The sequence below is a fragment of the Trichosurus vulpecula genome, chromosome 5 (genome assembly GCF_011100635.1).
Source record: "Trichosurus vulpecula isolate mTriVul1 chromosome 5, mTriVul1.pri, whole genome shotgun sequence".
Taxonomy (NCBI): domain Eukaryota; kingdom Metazoa; phylum Chordata; class Mammalia; order Diprotodontia; family Phalangeridae; genus Trichosurus; species Trichosurus vulpecula.
In genome coordinates, this window is record NC_050577.1 from 145,885,258 (window position 1) to 145,905,881 (window position 20,624).

The window sequence follows — 20,624 nt, forward strand, 5'->3', positions numbered from 1 at the left end:
CAGGCTTTTATCACCTCCTGTCTAGACTATTCCATTAGCCTTCTGGTTGATCTCCTTACCTCAGGTCTTTTCCCACTCCAGCCCATTCTCCTTTCAGCTGTTAAATTGATCTTCCTAAAACAAAGGTTTGATCATATCACCACTTTATTCACTAAACTCCAGTGGGTCCCTGTTACTTCTAGAATCAAATGTAAAATCCCCTGACTTCCAGAGCTATATGTGGCCCCTTCCTATCTTTCCAATCTTCTTATACCTTACTCATCTCCAAGTACTTTGTGCTGTAGTAACACTGACCTTCTTGCTGCTCCTCAAACGCAGCATTCTATCTTCCAGCTCTGACCATTTTCGCTGGCTGTCCCCCATGTCTGAAATGCTCTCCCTCCTCATATCCTCTCCTAGTTTCCCTGACTTCCTTCAGAGGTCAGCTAAGTCCTACTTTCTGCAAGAAGACTTTACTTTCTTGCTTCTACATAACTGTTTGCATATTTGTATGCTCTTCCGTTAGACTTCCTGCTCGTGAGCCCTCCCTTTTTATCCCTGGTGCTAATCACTGTGCCTGCCTCTTCAATACTAGTTGACTGACTTACTCTTCAGTTATCTGACAGCTCTAAAATCTGTGGTATTACAATTAAGATATCAATGGCTGTCTGAATGTGGAATGCTACAGATCTGTGGCGTTGACCTTATTCTGGAAAGCATTTTTCTCACTGATTACATGAAAGTGTAGATGACTTGCTTATCAAATTTTTGGATAGCGCAAAGTAGGGAAAGATTGCTAATTGTTAAATGACAGAACTGGAATTCAAAAAGATATTGACAAAAACAATCTTGAACATTACCCTCCCTGCTTTCTCCTTCTTTTCAGTCATCAGTAAACATTTATTAAGCATCTCCAAAATTGCTAAGGACTGGGGATACAAAAAAGTAAAAGAGAGTCTTTGCCCTCAAGAAGCTCACAATCTAATGAAGTGAAACAAGCGAACAGGTACAAGCAAGCTGTATATAGGATAAATAGGAAATAATTAAGAGAGAAAGGGCTAGGTAAGAGTTGAGACAAAAGTGTCTCAATTTACAATCACAAAGATATCAGTCCGGGAGGGAAAGGCCCTCACAGTCTTTTCTGAGCCAGAGGAGGAGCAGGAAAAAGTAGAAAATCCTAAAAAGAAAGAGAATCAAGGAGGAGAGGGTAATTAACAGTCTCAGAAACTTCAGAGAAGTCACGGAGAGTGAGGATTGAGAAAAACCCATTGAATTGGGTAATTAAGAGGTTATTGGTAACTTTGGAAAGAGCAGTTTTGGTGAAGAGGTCAGAAGCTGAACTGTAAGGGGTTAAGAAGATCATGAGATGTAAGCAGAGGCACTTGTTGTAGATTGCCTTTTCAAAGTTAGCCACAAAGGGCAGAAGAGTTACAGGATGATAGTGGGGATAGAAAGATCAAATGAGGGTTTTTTCCAAGATGGGGGAGACATGGGCATGTTTCTAGGCAATAGGGAAAGAGCCAGTAGAAGTGAGAGATTGAAAATAAGTGAAATACTGGGAATAACAGCTTTGGTAAGGAGTAAGGCATCTTATCGTGCCTATGGATGTGCTTAAGTTTTTTATATCCTATGGAAACCTTCCATTCATCTTGTCAGTCCCTTATGCAAGTAACATCCTATTTCTCCGTTTACATTTGTTTTCTCCACTTTTTAATTCATCTTTCCTTGAGATTTGGCTTCCATGCACGTGTTCTACTGCAATAGCTGTGTCCAAGGTTGTAGATGAGTTCTTTTTCACTAATCTGACCTTGGCCTCTCTTTACTATTCAGCATTGTGAATTGCCACCTCCATCTGGATTCCGTTTGGTTTCTTTCTTTTTTTTTTTTAAAGTTAATTTATTTATTTTTAGTTTTCAACATTCACTTCCATAAGTTTTAAATTTTCTCACCTTTGCTCCCCTCCCCAAGATGGCATGTAATCTGATATAGGCTTTACATATACATACTATTAAACGTATTTTCATATTAGTCATGTTGTATAGAAGAATTAGAACGAATGGGAGGAACCATGAGAAAGAAAAAAAACAGAACAACAAAAAAATGAAAATAGTCTGCTTCGCTCTGCATTTGGACTCCATGGCTTTTTCTATGGATATGGATGGCATTTTCCATCATGAGTCCTTTGGAATTGTTTTAGGACCTTGTATTGCTGAGAAGGGTTAATGCCATCAAAGTTAGCCATCGCATACTGTGACTGTTACTGTGTACAATTTTCTCCTGGTTCTGCTCACTTCATTCAGCATCAGTTCATATAAATCTTTCCAGATTTTTCTCAAGTCTGCCTGTTCATTATTTTTTATAGCACAATAGTATTCCATTGTATTTGTATACCACAACTTGTTCAGCCATTCCTCAATTGATGGGCATCCCCTCAATTTCCAGTTATTGGCCACCACAAAAAGAGCTGCTATAAATATTTTTGTATGTGTGGATCCTTTTTTATAGCCCTTTGCGCATTGTTCCAAATTGGTCTCCAGAATGATTGGATCAGCTTACAACTCCACCAACAATGAATTAGTGTTCCAACTTTCCCACATCTTCACCAGCACTTACCATTTTCCTGTTTTGTTATGTTAGCCAATCTGATAGGTGTGGTGTGGTACCTCAGAGTTGTTTTGATTTGCAGCTCTCTAATCAATAGTGATTTAGAGCATTTTTTCATATGACTATAGATAGCTTTAATTTCTCCTTTGGTTTCTTAATGATATACTCAGGACCCAGAAGGCTCTGGAGGAGAAAGTGAGACAGGTGACTTTGCACAGCTCTCCCTCACTCAAATCAAAGTCAATTGCAAGTCATATCATCATTTCCCCCATGTCATGGTCGTCTTCGAGAATGATGGACAAACCACACACAGCCAGTATACTCTAAATGTTTTGCTGTGTCTCTGACTGTTCTTTCCTGTTTCCTTTGCTAGCTCTTCACACTTGCAAGCCATACACTTGAATAACCCCTAAATTTGTGTGCTTACCTCTCTTTCTTTATGCTCTCTTATAGTTTTTTATCTTCTCCTGTGGCTTTAGTTATAATCTTTATGCAGATGACTCCAAAATCTGTATCTTACCTCCTCACCCTCAATTACTGCCCCAGACTTTTCCTAACTAATTGTTGAAGATCTCCACTTGGATGTATTGCTGGCAATTCAGATTCAGCTTGCCTAAACTGAACTAACTCATCATCTTCCCCAAACCTGTTCCTCCCAGTATTTTCCGTTGATGGTAACACCATCTTTTTGGTTACCAAGTCAAGTCAATAAACAGTTCTTCCGTTCCTACTAAGTACCAGGCATGATGCTAAGTGCTGGGCATATAAAGAAAGACAAAGAAAGATCTACTTTATGGGAGCTCACAGCCTAATAAATAGAGGAATAGAGCTTACAAAAAATTATGTAGAAACAGCCTTGGAAGCCTTTTTATCTACTCCTTCCTTACCTTACATCAGTAGTATCAAACTCAAATAGAAATAGGGGGCTGCTAAACTGTACATAAGGATTCCTTTGATATGCAAATTCACTTACAAAGCAACACATATTTATATATTTCTTTTTTTATTAATACATCACCATATTAAAATCAGATCGAAACTACATAGGTCGTGTGTTTGACACTTTTGCCCCATTCATCCAATTCTCAGTTTCACTGCTGTTTTCATCTGTTTATTTCTCTCAACTCCACTAAACTCTTATTTAGGAGCCTCATCTTTTCTTGACAAAAGTATTATACCTTCCTAACTGGTCTTCCTGTCCTTAGTTAATCCCCTTTTCAATTCTAAGTAGTCTGTCCATTGAAACACCCTGACCATATCATTCTGCTACTCAAAATTCTTCTGTAGCTCCCTACTCCCCATAGAATTAATTTCAAAGCCCTCATCCCTGGCATTCAAAGCTCTTTATAATCTGGCTGTAGCCTACCTTTGAGCTTCTCTTATACTCCTTCCTTTGACATGCTCAGGGTTTTAGCCAAACTGAGCCCCATTCAACTAAATTCCATGCTGCATTCTTGTCCTGCTTTTGTTCATGCCCTGATACCTGGTATGGGCTCCCTCTGTCCCTTCCCTAGGGTCCAACCCATGCTACCTCTAAATCAGGTGTTATAAGACTCTTCCTAACCTTTCTCTCCTCCATGAGTAAAAAGTGATGTCATATCACTCTGCCTAGGACCATTCTCTGCACAAATTTTGGCCACCTGTTTACTATTTATTTCTGTACCTCTTTCCCCCATTAGATGGTAAACTCTTTGCCAAGAGAGTCTATGTTGACTCATATTCTAGTATCCCTGGTGCTTGGTGTATTGCCTAGCACACACAGTAGGCACTTAATCGATTATGGAATGACCATGAAGCACCATACTTGGGTTTTTAAAAATCAACTGTACAGCCACAGGATTGGGTAGTTGTAGCTTGATATGAAATATTCTTAATAACTAAGGCTCTTCTTAGTGGACTGCAATCTTAGTCCATAATATGTTATAGCATACAAAGTAGGTAATGTTATCTTAAACTGCATTGATTAAAATAAGTGTCCAGAAGAAGGGTGGTTATCCTCATGGTATGCCTGCCTTGTTGTGCCACATCTAGATTAGATGTTTGGTTCTAGACAGTGCCTTTTGGAAAGTACTGGGGTTGGTTATCAGAAGAGGGTGATCAGGATAATAAGGGGACTTGAAAACTAATCATACGAAAATCATTTGAGGAAATCGGGAATGTTGGGATAAAAATATACTTGGGACAGGATAGCTGTCTTCATATATTTGAAGGGCTGTCATTTGGAAATAGACTTGTTTTACTTGTCAGTGGAAGGCAGCACCGTGGCCAGTGAATAGTTGTCACAGAGGCCCGATGTAAGGGAAAACTTCTGAACAATTGAATTTGAGTTATTTCCATCATGGGTTGGACTAGATGACTGCTGAGGGTCCATTTATCACAGAATATATGATTCTCTGATCTAAATTCTCATCATATATATTAACTAATTATATTATTGACTGTCATTAATTTCTTTTTTGTGTGTTTGTTTTTTTGTTGTGGTTTTGCAGGGAGGAAGGCAGGGCAATTGGGGTTAAGTGAATTGCCCAAGGTCACACAGCCAGTAAGTGTGTCAGGTGTCCGAGGCCTGATTTGAACTCAGGTTCTCCTGACTCTAGGGCCGGTGTTCTACTCACTGTGCCACCAAGCTGCCCTGACTGTCATTAATTTCACTTTTTTACTGTAAAGACATTTGCCCCATTTCAATTAAGAAAAACCTGTCTATTAGTATGGGAAGAAGCTCTTGAATATGAGTGCTTAGCACATTCCCTGCACAGAGTAAGTTCTTAATAAATGCTTGTTGACTGACTCTAGTCGATGAAGAAATCAACCAATCGACAGGCACTTGCTAAGCACCTGCTATATTGGCCCTAAGGATATAAAGGCAAAAATGAGATAGTCCCTGCCCTCAAGAAACTTACCTTCTGGCGGCGGGGAGGGGGCGGGGCGGGGAGGAGGCAGGGAGAAGCACTGTATATACCAATTAAATAAATGCAAACATACATATACATACATATACATATATACACACATACACATATACATATATGTATGCACACACATAATAAAAAATAATTATGAGGAAGGGAAACTAACAGCTCTGGGAATCAGGAAAAGCCACTCATAAGAGGTAACACTTATATTGAACCTTAAAGGGTCAAGGGAGTTCCAGGAGATGGAGAGCATCCCAGGCATGGGGACTGGCTAGGCAAAGGCCCAGAGGTGACAGATGAAATGTTAGGTGGGGAGAATAGCAAGTAAGTCAGTACAGTATGGCCAGAACGTGGAGTGTGCTTGTTGAGGCAGAGTAAGGTTCAGTTAGCCTTGAAAGATAGTTTGGAGCTGTATTGTGAAGGGCATTAAATGCCAAAGTGAGAAATTTTTATTTTATTTTAGAGACATTAAAAAAATCATGGGAGCTTCTTGAACAGGGACTGACATTGTTCGTCAGCTTTAGGAATAATACTTTGGCAGCTGTGTACAGCATAAATTGCAAAGGACAGGAGCTGAATTCAGTAAGACTGGGTAAGAGGCTGTTGCAGTAATCTAGGTGAGAGGTGATATAGGCTGAAACTAGGGTTTTGGTAGTTTGAGTGGAAATTAGGGAATGGATACAAGAGATCCATTGGATGGAAATAAAATCAACTAGACTTCCCTGATTTGATATGTGCCGGGAGAGAGTGTGGAATCAAGGATCATTCCTAGGTTGTGAACCTTATGGTGGGGCCCACAACAGAAATGGGTGAATTAGGAGAAGGGATAAGTTTAAGGTGAAAGATAATGAATTCTTTTTTGTACATGAAGAGTTTGAGATGCTCAGCAGGCAGTTGGAGTTGTAGTCTAGACAGATCTCAGGAGACAGATGAGCACTGGATCAGTAGTTTGAGGATTCTTTTGTAAAAGGACGATATTCGAACCCATGGGAGTTGATGAGATTCCCTAGAGAGTGCAGAGAGGTTCCAAGGTAGAGCCCTGAGGAACACCGACCCAGAACAGATGGGACATCAGTGATGATCCAGCAAAAGAGACTGAGAAGGATCAGTTTAACAGGTTGTAGAATAAAACCAGAAAAAAAGTATTCTCATAAAACCTCAGGATGAGAAAATACCCAGAGGGAGGGAATGGTCAACAGTGTTTAATGCTATAGAGAGGTCAAGAAGCATTAAGGATGAGCAAAGGCCATTGGATTTAGCAACTAAGATATCATTGGTAACCTTGCAGAGAGAGTAGTTTTCTGTCAAGTGATGGAGTTGGAAGCTGGATTGCAAGAGTTTGAAATAAGAACAAGAGGTAAGAAGACGGAGGCAACAGTTTTTTGCTTTTTCGTTTTGATTTGTTTTTCCCCTAGGAGTTTGGAAAAGGGAGAAGGGATATAGGATGTATGGTAAGGTCAAATAAAGATGTTTGGTTTGTTGTTGTTGTTGTTGTTGTTGTTTTTGGTAAGGTTGGGGGAGATCTCGGTATATTTTTATTTATCGAGAAAGGAACCAATACATAAGGAGGTATTTGAAAATTAAGGAGAGAAGGAATGTTTAAAAGGACAAGTTTTTAGAAAAGTGGGGAGGGAATAGGATAAGCATAAGTAGATAGGATGTTACTGGTAAGGAGAGTATACATTGAGAAGCACTAGAGCTTGCAGCCACATGAAAGCATGGGACCTGGTCACAGTTCTGGAGCTAAGAGGAATGCTAGTACTTGCTGTTGCAGAGGAGCAGGGGCCTTTCCTACCAGAATGTGACCATATCTCTCCTCAGATCCCACCATCTTGGAAGCACTGAAAACTTATAGACCCCCTAGAAGTAGCTCTGAAAACAGTAGCATGAAAAAGCCTGAAGCTTGGAACAGTGCCTCACCACTCCCAGGGTGAACAGAGCCCGACTTTATTATAAAGTTCAAAGTCAAGAAATAAGCTACAAAAATGAGCAAACAGCAAAAAAGAACTTGACTGTAAAAAGCTAGTATGTGGCAGGAAAGACTAACACATAAACTCAGAAGAAGACAACAATGTAAAAACTTCTCGAGGTCTCAAATAAAAATGGACCATGTACCAAAGGCCAATAGGAATTCCAGAAAGAGTTGAAGAAAGAGATAAGAGTGGTAGAGGGGTAATTGGGAATATAAATGAGAGTGATGCAGGAAAATTATGATAAAAGAATTAACAGCCTGGTAAAATAGGCACAAAAAAGTATTCAAGGCAGTAACTATTTAAAAAACAGAATTGGCTTTATGGTAAAAAACAAAAGGCACAAAAATTCACTGAAGACAAGAACTCTTTGAAAAGCAGAATAGACCAAATGAAAAAGGAGGTACAAAAATTTACTGAAGAAAAGAACTCCTTAAAAAGCAGAGTTTCCAAGTGGAAAAGGGGGTATAAAAACTCACTGAAGAAAATAATTCTTTAAAAATTAGAATTGGGCAAGTGGAAGCTAATGACTCCATGGGACATCAAGAAACAATAAAGTCAAAAGAATGAAAAAATAGAAGAAAATGTAAAATATCTCATTGGAAAACAACCTACTTGGAAAACAGATTGAGGAGAGATAATTTAAAATTATTGGACTACCTGAAAGCCATGATCAAAATAAGAGCCTGGATGTCATATTTTAAGAAATTATCAAGGAAAACTGCCCCAATATCTTAGATCCAGAGGGTAAAATAGAAATTGAAAGAATCTACCAATCATCTCCTGAGATCCCAAAATGAAACCTCCCAGGAATATTATAGCCAAATTCCAGAGTTTCCAGCTCAAGGAAGAAAACATTGCAAGCAGCCAGAAAGAAACAATTCATATATTGTGGAGCGACACTCAAGATCACACAAGACTTATCAGCTTCCAAAATGAAGGAGGGGGGACTTGGAATATGATATTATGGAAAGCAAAGGAGCTAGGATTGCAACTAAGACTCACTTACCAAGTAAAGTAAGTGTAAACCTTCAGGGGGAAAAATGGATATTTACTGAAGTAGAGGACTTTCAAGCATTCCTGATGAAAAGACCAAAGCAGAATAGAAAATTTGACATTCAAACAGAAGACTCAAGAGAAGCATAAAAAGTTAAAAACAGAGTAATCATAAGAGACTCACCAAAGTTACACTATTTACACACCTTATGGAAAGATGATACATGTAACTCCTAAGAACATTAACATTATTAATAGGGCAGTTAGAAGGATATGGATGTGGACAGAGAGGCAGCTAGGTAGTGTAGTGGATGGAGTGTTGAGCCTGGAATCAGGATGACTCATGTTCCTGATTTCAAATCTGGCCTCAGACACTTACTAGCTGTGTGACCCTGGGTAAGTCATTTAACCCTATTTGTCCCACTTTCTTCATCTATAAAATGAGCTGGAGAAGGAAATGGCAAACCATTCCAGTATCTTTGCCAAGAAAACCTCCAACGGGGTCATGAAGAGTTGAACATGACTGAAAAACAGCTGAATAACATGTAGACAGAGGGAATGGGTGTGAGTAAAGATTATGTTGGGAAGATCTCTTAAAAAAGTGAAAGAGTGAAAAAGAGGGATGCGCTGGTAGAAGGGGGAAGGGAGAGATAGAATGGGAAACATTTTCTCACATAAAAGAGGTTTGCAAAGAAGAGCTTTTATGGTAGAGGGGATAATAGATGGTGGCTGGCAATGCTTGAACCTTACTCTTGTCGGAATTGGTCCTCTTGATTAGAGAAATACAAATTAAAACAGCTCTGAGGTACTACCTCACATCTATCAGAAATGACAAATGCCGGAAGGAATAAGAGAAGATAGGTACACCAATAAGCTATTGGTGGAGTTGTGAGCTGGTCCAATCTCTCTGGAGAACAATTTGGAACTATACCCAAAGTCTATAAAGCTGTGAATACCCTTTGACCTAGCAATAGCACTACCAAGTCTGTATGCCAAAAAGAACAAAGGAAAAGGACCTATTTGTAAAAAAATTATATATGTGTGTGTATGTGTATGTATGTATGTATATATATGTACATATATATAAATAAGCTCTTTTTGTGGTGGCAGAGAATTGGAAATTGAGGGATTGCGCATCAATTGGGGAATAGCTAAACAAATTATGGCATATGATTGTGGTGGAATATTATTGTGCTGTAAGAATTGATGAGGGGGATGGTCTTAGGAAAAAAAATATGGCAAAACCTTTATGAACTGATGCAAAGTAAAGTAAGAAAAACTGGGAGATCATTGTTTACAGTAAGGGCAATGTTCTAATGATGATTGACTATGAAAGACTTGACTACTGTGATCCAAGTGATCCAAGATAATTCCAAAGGATTCAGCATGAAAAAAAGCTGTCTACCTCCTGAGAGAGATCTGATGAACTCTGAGTGCAAATTGAAGTGTACTTTTCTCACTTTCTTTCTTTTTCTTTCTTTTTTGTGATATGGCTAATAGGAAATATGTTTTGCATGATTTCATGTATATAATTGATATCATTTTGCTTACCTTCTCAGTGAGTGGGGGAGGAGTGAGAGGGAGGGAGAGAATCTGCATGAATTTCTTCTTACAGCCTTTTAGTTCTTTCTCTTTGTATCTTCAGAATCATTCTTAAGAACTTCTTATTCTGCTTGGACTGACTTTTCTTATAAAATTTTAATCTCTGTACTCTTATCATTCTCCTAAATTCTTTGAAATATGTTCTGCAGAATGTTGGATACCAGACTGTTTCCAATTTTTAAATTCTCTTTCACCAACTGTAAGGTAGAATAATCATGTCCCCCCCATGGTTTCCATCCTTTCCACTGATGCCAAAATGTCATCTATCCATATCACTCCCCTAGTCAATAAATTCCGGAGGCTCCCCATTGCCCCTAGGCCAAAATATAAATTCCTCTATTTGACTTATAAAGTCTTTCATAGCCTGGCTTCAACCTGTCTTTCCAAGACAGGTTTTTTACATGACTTTCATTCCTGAATGCTACAGTCTAACCAACTGTTCTTGAGTATTCAAGGCAGCAGTAAGGCACTCAAAGAGAAAGACAGGAGGCAGCACATACCAGGCAAGTGAAACCACCACCCCAACCACACTGACTGTCATCTCCCTTCAGACATAGACAAAAACAGCCCAAAACCTTGAACTCAAGTACTTTGGGAGGGGTACTGTCCCCCAAACCTACTTCCAGCCCAGACCTTGCAGCCAAAATGGGGTCATTGTGGAGAAAGGACCTACTTCCTCATAACCATCAGCAGCATCTGCTGATCACCACCAATGGGTAGATGAGCTTTAGAGCCCTGGGAATGGCAGTGCCCCCATAACACTGGTTCTGCTTCAGCCCCATCCTCATAGTCACCATCCTGGGAATTAACTTCTGTGGAGAGGAGACCAGCCATGTCACTAATTGCCAACAAGTTGCCATCTACAGGGCAAGTAAGCTAGACTAGCTGAAGCAGGAAGGCACCCTGAGAGAGACAGGAAGTACAACATGTGCCCAGCAAGTTAAAAGAGGAGGAGTGGTGAGTGATGGTGGCAGAGGGAGGGTTAGGAAGTGGCAGTGGAGAGTAAAGAGTATGGTTACCTCCCCTCGAGGACCAATGAGACATTAGAGAAGGTGCAAACAACTTGCTTTTATAATTTGCATCAGGAGTTTATCAGCCATTTTTCCAGCTGTCTTAGAAATTCATACTATTTCCCACAATGAAAATATCACTTTCTTTTTCCATCCTTTTAATTGAACTTAGATGTTCTCTAATGTGCCTCCATTCTTAAGTTCATAGACTTTTCATAAAAATGTGTATATACCTTATTATCATACATTATTATTTCTGTTTTCTTTCAGCTATGCCTTATTGGTAGAAACTTATTTTTTCTTACCTTTATCATATGGCTGTCATGAGCCCCATCTTGCACAGTCTTGGTAGATGACAACTCATATTTGCTTCCATTTGTTAAAATTTCGAGTTCACTTTATTACTCATGTTTTGTGCATTCATGTATAGACTACTGGGGCCCTAAGTATTGTCTTTATTGTTTATTCATAGGCATGGAAGGACTCCCCCCCTCCTTTTTTAAAAAGATTAATGTCTATATAGTAATTGCCTTATAATCAATGCCTTCCTTACTGAAGGTTTAGTAACGAAATAATAATTTTGTTTATCTTTTATTTTGTATTTTTAATGAGCTTTTTTCATTTTCCTTTCAGAATGTTACTTTGACTTTTTAAGTGAAGATTTTGATGTAAAGACCTATACTTCTCAATCTATTCACCAAGCTGTAATAGCTGAACAACTAGCAAAACTTGCACAAGGAATAAGTCAGTTGGATAAAGAACTACACTTACAGGTAAAGCCTTTTCTTTTTTTTTAAAGAATAGATAGTCTTAACATAACAAAGTTGTGTTGTTATAAGACGTGTGTGTGTGTATACACACATAATACAAAAATAATTATTATATGTTATATATAGTATGTATGTATTTCTGTGAATAAATATCTTAATTTTCCAAGGTAAAATTATAGTTAAATCAAATATTTGTAAGTTGAATACTTTTAAAAACTTTAATGGAACTGAACAATTTTAAAGACCCGTCTGGTGAATCTTTTTTACTGAGTGAAAACCTGCACCTAGTCTCCTTTGTGAGGTGGCAGGTCAAGAAAAAAAGGCTACCTTAACCCCTACAACTTTCCTACATTCCCTAAACTGTGCTTCATACATTCTAATCACGTGACACACACAAAGTACAAGGAAAAAATTAGAAAGGAGGAACATAGGGTATTGGGGTAAGGAAGATTTTTCAATAGGAGTTGGGTTTTGAGACATCATGCCATAGAAGTCCAATTATAAACATTGTTTTCAGACAGTAATTGCGCCTTCAAAATTGAAATCAGACATGAATAAAAAAGATATAGCTATGCAATATAATGTTAGAAACTGGGTAAAAGCTTAGAACATATCAGTCACTGAAGATACTACCTTTTAAATGTTTATGAGGATATGTGAAGGGTATGAGAGGACTTGAGAAGGTAACAGGGAAGTCTTCTGAAATTCTGTGTCATGCTACCTCTTCACTTTCACACATTTAATTGAAAGATCTAGAGAATTCAAGGTTCCACTGTGTTTATTATTTGTTGAATATAAAGAAGTACCTGATTTTATACAGAAAATGCTGCTTTAAAGACTCTCCTTCAAAATGGTGTCTCCCATGATGATGTCAGATTTCTGCAGGATTCTTTGAAGGATATAAAGAAAGAACTTGGTTCAGTTCTCTTTTGTTTATTAATGTCGAGCAAATAACCAGGAAGAATATGGTCAACCGATTCTTTTATCTTATGTGTATTATGTTTTAACTATGAGGAATGGGTATCCCTAACCATTTTAAGAAGTTTTGTTAGTGAATTTTTGTAAGGTTTGCTCCAATGCCTTTAATTTCTTTGACGCCATTAGAAAACATTTCTACAAATATAATACCAGCCCATACTCTTTTTCAAGTTTTCTCAAATTTTGACAACAGAATTTCAGATGTAAAATTCCAAATCACATCCTTTATTGTTAGAATGAGATTGAAAGTTCAGTATTGAAATCTCTTCAGTTCTAACATTTCATGTATCCTGATTTGTAGGTTGATGAGCAAGGAGACAGAAAAACTACCACAAGATGCTAACTAATTACTTCCTCAGGGTTAGCTTAATAGTTGTATAATGAAGCCATGCTATCTTCAGGTAGCCATTTTGTTCTGCAGTAGTATTTTGACATACCTAATTATGATGTAATCTGTAATAAAAATTTTGTTTTATATTCACGTCAGCTCATACTTTGGCACCTTTTAATAGTCTAGTATGACTGAATTTTCCAACTACTGAGAACTTGGTTTTTAGCATATGCCCCACTGGAACAAGTATTCTGTCCTCACTCTTCTTAAAATCCAGGACACTTTAATTTGTCCATGCTGTGGAAGACTTTTTCAAGCAAGACTGACCAGTGTTGACATTATTGTTTTAAAAAATAGGGCATGGTCTTTTTTTTTTCCAGAAAAAATGTATAGACCTGTTTGCTATCATCATGGTTTGCTTATGTCATTTAAAAAAAAATTAACCTTCAGGCAGCACTTCTGTTATTTCCATTTTTTTTTCTTTTCAGCCATAGGTCTTCTTATCTTTTCATTGAAAACAGCTGTTTTCAGGCAAGGAGATAGGAAATATAATATAAAATATAATGTTAATATATAATGTTATATATAATATATAATGTTATATAATACAAAGATGTTAATATTATACATTACATATATTTGTAGTTACACATTTATAATATATAATGAAATATATAATACAATATGTAATATGTAACTATATATTAAATATATTAATATTGTACAATATGTAAATAAATATAAAATGTTAGTTTGCGGTATAATTTATTTGAATTAGCATGCTATTTGTTCTCAGTAGTTGTATTTGATTTTGTACCTCTGGAAAAGGTGATGATTAATTCAGTACCCATTTAAGTTCTTACCTTGTGCCAGGTACTGTGCTAAGCACTAGGGATAGAGGTAAAAACCAGACTCTCCTTGTCCTTAAGAAGCTTCTTTTCTGTTGGGGGAAACAGTGTGCACATGTAGATAGAATCTCCTTTCTGTGCCTGGATTCCACATTAGACAGGAGAGTCCTTATTGTACCAGTCCATCAAAATTGCCTCATTCTTGCCCTTTAGAGATGAAAATGGCCTTCAGGATTATCTTGCTCAAATATCTCATTTTATAGATGAGATAACTGACATTCTGAAAAGTTAAATGACCAGTTTAAGGTCTTCCAACTCGATAGTCCCAGAAGTGGAACTAGCAAAAGATGAAATCATAGATTGATATTCAAAGAGCTGGCTGGGACTCAGAGATCACCTAGAGCTAGGACTTGAGATTGCTTTTTTGATGACTCATCCAGAGTTTCTACCTTATGTGCCATTTCTCTTTTCTCTGCTTTTTTTCTTTTCTCCTTAGATTTTTTTGCCCTTTTGGAATGCTGGCATTTTGTGATATGTGACTTTTAATAGCTATCATCAACCATGGAGAATTTTTCTTTTTCTTTGCTTTTTCTGGTTGTTGAGCTGACCAGTCATAATGAATCATCATTTAACTTCATATCTTCGGTTTTGGTGGATCCTGCTTTCTGAAATTTTTTATTCATTTTTGGATTTACTGGATAATGCTAGACTTTTGACTTCCAGATTACTATGATTTGACTGTATTTATAAAAATGTGGAAATGAAAGAAGCAAAAAGTATGTGCAGTTTGAAACAAAACACAAGTCTATTTTATTTCTTAAATTTAATATTTTATTTTTTCCACAATTACATGTAAAAACAAATTTTTTTAAGTAAAAACAATTTTTAACATGTGTTTTTAAAATGTTTTGAGTTCCATTTCCTCGCTCCTCTCTGGATTGCACTCAACTCTCACCCCAGTGCTACAGACATTTTCTGCCACCTTTCTCAGTTGACTTGGGCTGGAAAATTATTTCACCTTGTCCTTTTGTGGATTCTGCTGCTCCAGAATTTATTTTGAGGCATTATTTAAAGTTGTTTGGAGGGGTTTTGGGGAGAGCTCAGGCGAGTCCCCACCTTTTCTCTACCATCTTGGCTCTGCCCCTGCTTATTTTATTTCTAATTAAGAGTCTACACTATATTTTGACAAATAAGGATAAATTTATAGAATTATTGCCCCAAAGAGATTTGATGTTTCATTGATGATTTCTGTATAGATCAGGGCTATCCAAAATTTGGCCTGCGGGCCGCCTTAGTGCAATTTATGTGGCCTGCCTACAAGCATAGAAATTTACATAAATGCTTTAGTAAACGAAGCCGAGCCACCGCAGAGCACTCACTAAAATTGGCAAATCAAAATATATTGTCTGTTGTTTCAATAAAAACCTAAGGTTGGACAGCCCTGATATAGATGATTCTTAGATAACTATATCCTAGTCTCTTTCCTGAGCTATAGTCATGCATCACCAACTGCCTTTTGAACATCTTGAATTGGATATTTTTTAGGCATTTTAAATTCAGCATCCTCCAAAGGGAATTTCTTTTGCTTTCTAACATCCCTAATACTCTTGAGAGAACCCTCATCCTCCCAGTTCCCCAGGCTCACAACTTTGATGTCGTCAGCTCTTCCCTTTCACCTCACATATCTGATCTATTTGCCACATTTTTGTCCTTTCTACCTTTTCGGCATCTTTCATACACATCCCCTTCTCTCTACTCACACAGCCATCACCCTAGTGCAGGTCCTTCCTTCAATCCATCCTTCACCCAGCTGTCAAAGTGATTTTCCCATAGTGTAGGTATGACCCATAGTGACTTTATTCCACTTGCTGTCTTTGCATGTGACTCTCAGTTTACCAGTCCTTGCTCTTTACCTCTGCCTCTTAGTTTCCCTGACTTCCTTCAAGACTTAGCTCAAATCCTGTGTTCTGCGTGGGGCCTTATCCATCTCCTCCCTCCCACCTCCCCCCTTGCTGCCAGTGCCTTTCTCTCTGAGATGTCTTGCAGTTTATTCTGTATATATTTTGAATGTACATTTATTATTTCCATGTTGTCTTCCCCATTAGAATGTGAGCTCTTTGAGTCCAGGGATCTATTTTTACCTTTCTTTATATCCCTGGTACTTAGTGTAGTACCTCTCACATAATAAGCTTTTAAATGCTTTTTGATTCATTAGAAAACCATGTTAATCTTTGTCAAACTAGTTTAATAAAAAATGTGGCTTTCTTATAATAGATATGTGAGCATATTTTGAGGAAAAATACAAATTCTATGTAAAAACAATAATTTTAATGTATTCATTTGATGATGAAAAAATGATTTCTAATTTTCTAGTATCTAGGATAATATCTTCATGTAACCTTTTTAAGCCAAGCTGAGATTGAATGGTCTGTTTTCGCAATCTTCAGCTCATTTTCTGCCCACTTTTCTCACTATTCAGTACAAGTCAGTCAGCTCTCAAAAAAAGAGAATTGGTTATGGTGTGAACATCTGACAATTGTTTCTTCATACAAGTATAACACTGAGTTTAAGTCATCTGAAATAATCAAGGATGTATGCCACAGAATAATAACATGTTAGCACCAGAAGGGAGCCTAAAGCACATCTGGTGCAGTTACTTGGTATCTACCTGAATGCAGGCCTGGAAGGTGTGACCTATCACTAGGAACACAGATCAGGCCTGTTTAATACTGCAAACAGTTAAAATGCAGCATAACATGGGATTCTACTTGAAAGATTTGATCTTGACAAAGTCAAGATCCTTTCCTCAGTGATATGGATTTAGGATATTTGTGTAGAAGTCTGGTCGCACTGGAAGAATGTGCAGACCAACAGCTCTAAATGCTGAAGTGAACTCCTCAGCTTCCTCTGAGTCACAGACTTTTCTTTCTTTTTTTTTTTGACACAAAATTTTAAAATGATACAAAAATACTTTGTTAACAATTTTTTTTAGCCTCCAAAAGCTAGCTTATATTTTTCTTTGATTTAGAGCCTTGGAAAGACAAAGTCCATGGTCTGTTGGTAGCAGCATCCCTCTCTAGATGCCACCTCTGAAATGAATTGCTGTGATGAGTTGGTGGATAAAGACACATCAGCCTTTCATCCTTCCTTACTTTACCTGAGAATCTTTGATTAAAATAGGAATGTGATTCTATGTATGACTGCTTAAATCATTCGTTTTAACTCCTGAAGAATCATGAGCTTTTCCTGTCACCTATAAGTGAATTTTCATTCAAAAGTTTAAGGCCTAAGGCTTCCTAAAACCTACCTGACTGTGGCTAATTAGCATATTTTGGCAGAATATGGAATTAATGAGGCCAAATTCTGTTCTGTAGTCACAAATTTATACTATGTAGCTATCTCTCAAAAGGTCATAAAAGGAACTGGAAATAAAACCATTTGGGAGTAAATATCTCTGAATGCAAAATGCAAGGGTTGTACCAGATGACCTCTAAAGTTTCTTCCAAATAAGAAAAGTCTTATTTTTGTATTGAACAGAAGTCCATATCTGTTATTGGCCAATGATTACTCAAAGCTCATCTCCTTCAGATGGTGGGTCAGAAACATCCACCTACACCAACAGTTACACATTTTCCTGGTTCTTTTTCAGGTGATAGGGCTAATGGAGATCTTTGCTTAGGTAGCAGTTCTTTATAGTTTGAATATCTTGACTGCTAGCCTAGATGTATGTACAGGATTGAAATAACTAGATCCTCTACCTCTTCATTTCAGACTGGAATATTCAGGTGCTGGGTGTGTAGAAGATCTGCTTCCTTGAGACAAATCGATTACATTGTTGAAAGTCGCTTCAAGAGATAGTCTTCTTTCTCTCTCTTCCAAAACTTACATAGAGATCATTTTAAGGCACATAAACTTTCTGAACCTCACTATTCCAATTTGGAAAATAATGGGGTTGGACAAGACAGTCTTCAAGTTCCCCTCCATCTCTCAGATTTAGGATTTTCTTAAAAAAAGGTTCCCCAAAGAGGGGAGATGGTTCTTAATGAATACTAGTACGTATCTGGACAAAATACAGAAAGTCATTTGATTTTGTGCAGTACACTGACTTTGTCGTTTCTTCCCCTCCCCTGGTTCTATTCATATGGAATATATTTTTTTCCTAACATGCTTTATGCACTAATTGGTTTCAGACGCTTCGTATTTGTGAGGCATTGGATTTTATCATATACCCTAAACAGTTACTGCACGTTTGGGGACAGAACAGTGACTTGGAGACAGCACTTTGTGTGGTGGTGATGCCGATGGTGGATGATGTCCTGGCCCTAAGCTTTAGCCCCAGCCCCATTCCTGAATTGTAGATGACTTGTTACAAAGGCTATCGATGATTGTCATTACCAGGAATGCTAACTGTGGCATGTACCAGCTTTGAGGCTGCTATGGTAAAGAAGACGTAGTAGATCAGAATTGTAGAGAAGTAGATAGTCCCCAGGCTTGTTTTAAAATGTAACAGTTTCTCTTGTTTGCAGAATGCAGACTTTGCTTGGGGTTGGAGCCAGAGAATCTTTGTGCCAGTGCCAGCTCTGCCAATTATCTGTTTGACCTTATGCAAGTCACTGAACCACTCTGGCCTCAGTTTCCTCTTCTGTATAATAAAGGAATAGGATTAGACTGACTTTTGAGGTCCTTCCTAACTAAATCTATGACTTCCTCATCTGCAAAATTGGGATAATGCTTATACTGTGATCTGACAAGTGTGTAATGAGAAAAAGTATTTTGTAAACTTCATATGCAAATGTGAATTATTATTGCCATCTTTATTTCTGTTTCCTTTCTCTCCAATCTCTGTCAGAGAATTAATGATCTATAAACCAATATTTAAAATACACTAGGAATGACCACAGTTTAAAGGGGCCTTTGAATCCTTTGAGAATGAAAATAATAAGCCTCCATTTTATGTATGTTTTGTAAGTGCAACTTTTTGTTCATTTAAAAAATCTTTATATTTATCATGCTAGGCAGATAACCTCAGAAAGGAAAAATAATTTAATGTGTTTTTGAATTATCCCTTGCCATCATTTTGTTTTCCCATAGATTCTGCCTTTTTTCCAGGTTGTTAGTGGCCATTAACAACTCAAACCGCATTTGTATTTTACAAGTGCGTTTGTGTTTCAACTCAGGTAATTAAGTACAATTGGCACTTTCACTGAAGTCACTTAAATCATCTGTGATCATCAGAATGGTTGAAGTAATCATTTAATTTTTAAGAGCGAAGTAGCTTCATTTGCATCTCCTGCCTTGCCTCATTTCAACTCCATAGAACAAGATACCCCTCCCAGGATAAACTCATCACTTACCTCACCACCATGCTGTTAACTCAAACCTTCAGCATCCTATCCCCTCTGCTGGGAGGGCTGAATGTCAGAGTACCAAACTCCTCCCAGTGCCTTACTTTCTAGAGGGTAGAAATTGGACTCTCAGATCACCCTGTTTCGCATCTACTGCCCTTCCTGATTTCAACTCCATAGAATAAGATACTCTTTGGTGTCTCCCCTGGCCTCTCTTCCCCCCAGCTTTCCTGCTTTGTTTTCTGTATTGTCTTCCACATTAGATAGTAAGGTTGTTGAAGGCAGGGGCTATCTTTCTTTTTATTGATTGTATCCCCAGTGCTTAGCACAGTACCAGGCATGTCATAGGTGCTTAATAAATATTAATTGAATTGGATCAGATTTGTACATGTAGAATCCTAAATTGACAGTTTCTTTTGAGCATAGAAAGCAGGGAAATATGTCCTTTTTCTAGGTTATCAATTGAAAAGGAATGAAAAATTATTTAGCTGAACATTTTAACGTTTTAAGTTTCTCATGCTGATTTATCTAAAACAGTCTAATTTTTTTCTTTAAAACACTATGTTCAACACTTTTAGCAAAAATGGTTACAATTTAAAATTACATGAGCTTATTTTGTCATGCATTTTTGTTGTTGAAGAAAAGTAGCCAGAATACGATGCTTAGCTATGTCAGTTTTTGTTCCTGATGGTTGACATTCAAATATATCATAGCAAAAAATTCCTTGCAAATGTCCATGTTGATTTAGAGATAGTTCATCTCTCAGTTACTTCATAATTATCTATCTTATTAAAGTTTGGGAAGTAAAATAATCATTCACTTTTCTGATAGAGATGAAAAATTAATGCGAAAAATTCCCCAAATGTATGCTTTAAAATTTATAGTATGTACCTTCTAAAAATAAAGCTTTAATCTGTCTCTGAGTTGTGAGGAATACATATCGAAGTTATATGTGGAGAAAAAAGATTAAATTGAGTCATCTTGGCTACCGACTTACATAATTATTTAAATTAAAAGTATCATACCATAATCTACTATATGGTGAATGTTACTAACAGCTAAGTTTTGGAATATTTTTGATCGTATTATTTAGTGCCTTTATTAAAGTTTCTTTTGCATATTTTTACATTCAATAGCTGGGCTGTCATTTTAGGAAAAGACTAATAGTAACATAGCAAAGTTATGGAAATAACCTTTGTTTGAAAATAAGACTTGCTGCCTTCTCTTTCTTGCTGGAGTATAGTTTTGCTTCTTTTAGTATAAATTCACCTAGTAGAAT

The 20,624-nt window shown here is 37.3% G+C and overlaps 1 protein-coding gene across 1 annotated transcript in view; it reads left to right on the plus strand.

The window, feature by feature from the left end:
- Positions 1-20,624, plus strand: part of COG5 (component of oligomeric golgi complex 5) — a 368,496-nt gene that overhangs the window by 2,910 nt on the left and 344,962 nt on the right. Inside the window, exon 2 of the mRNA XM_036761810.1 lies at positions 11,707-11,846. Coding sequence (XP_036617705.1) covers positions 11,707-11,846 — 140 coding nt within the window. The remainder of the gene's footprint in view (positions 1-11,706; positions 11,847-20,624) is intronic.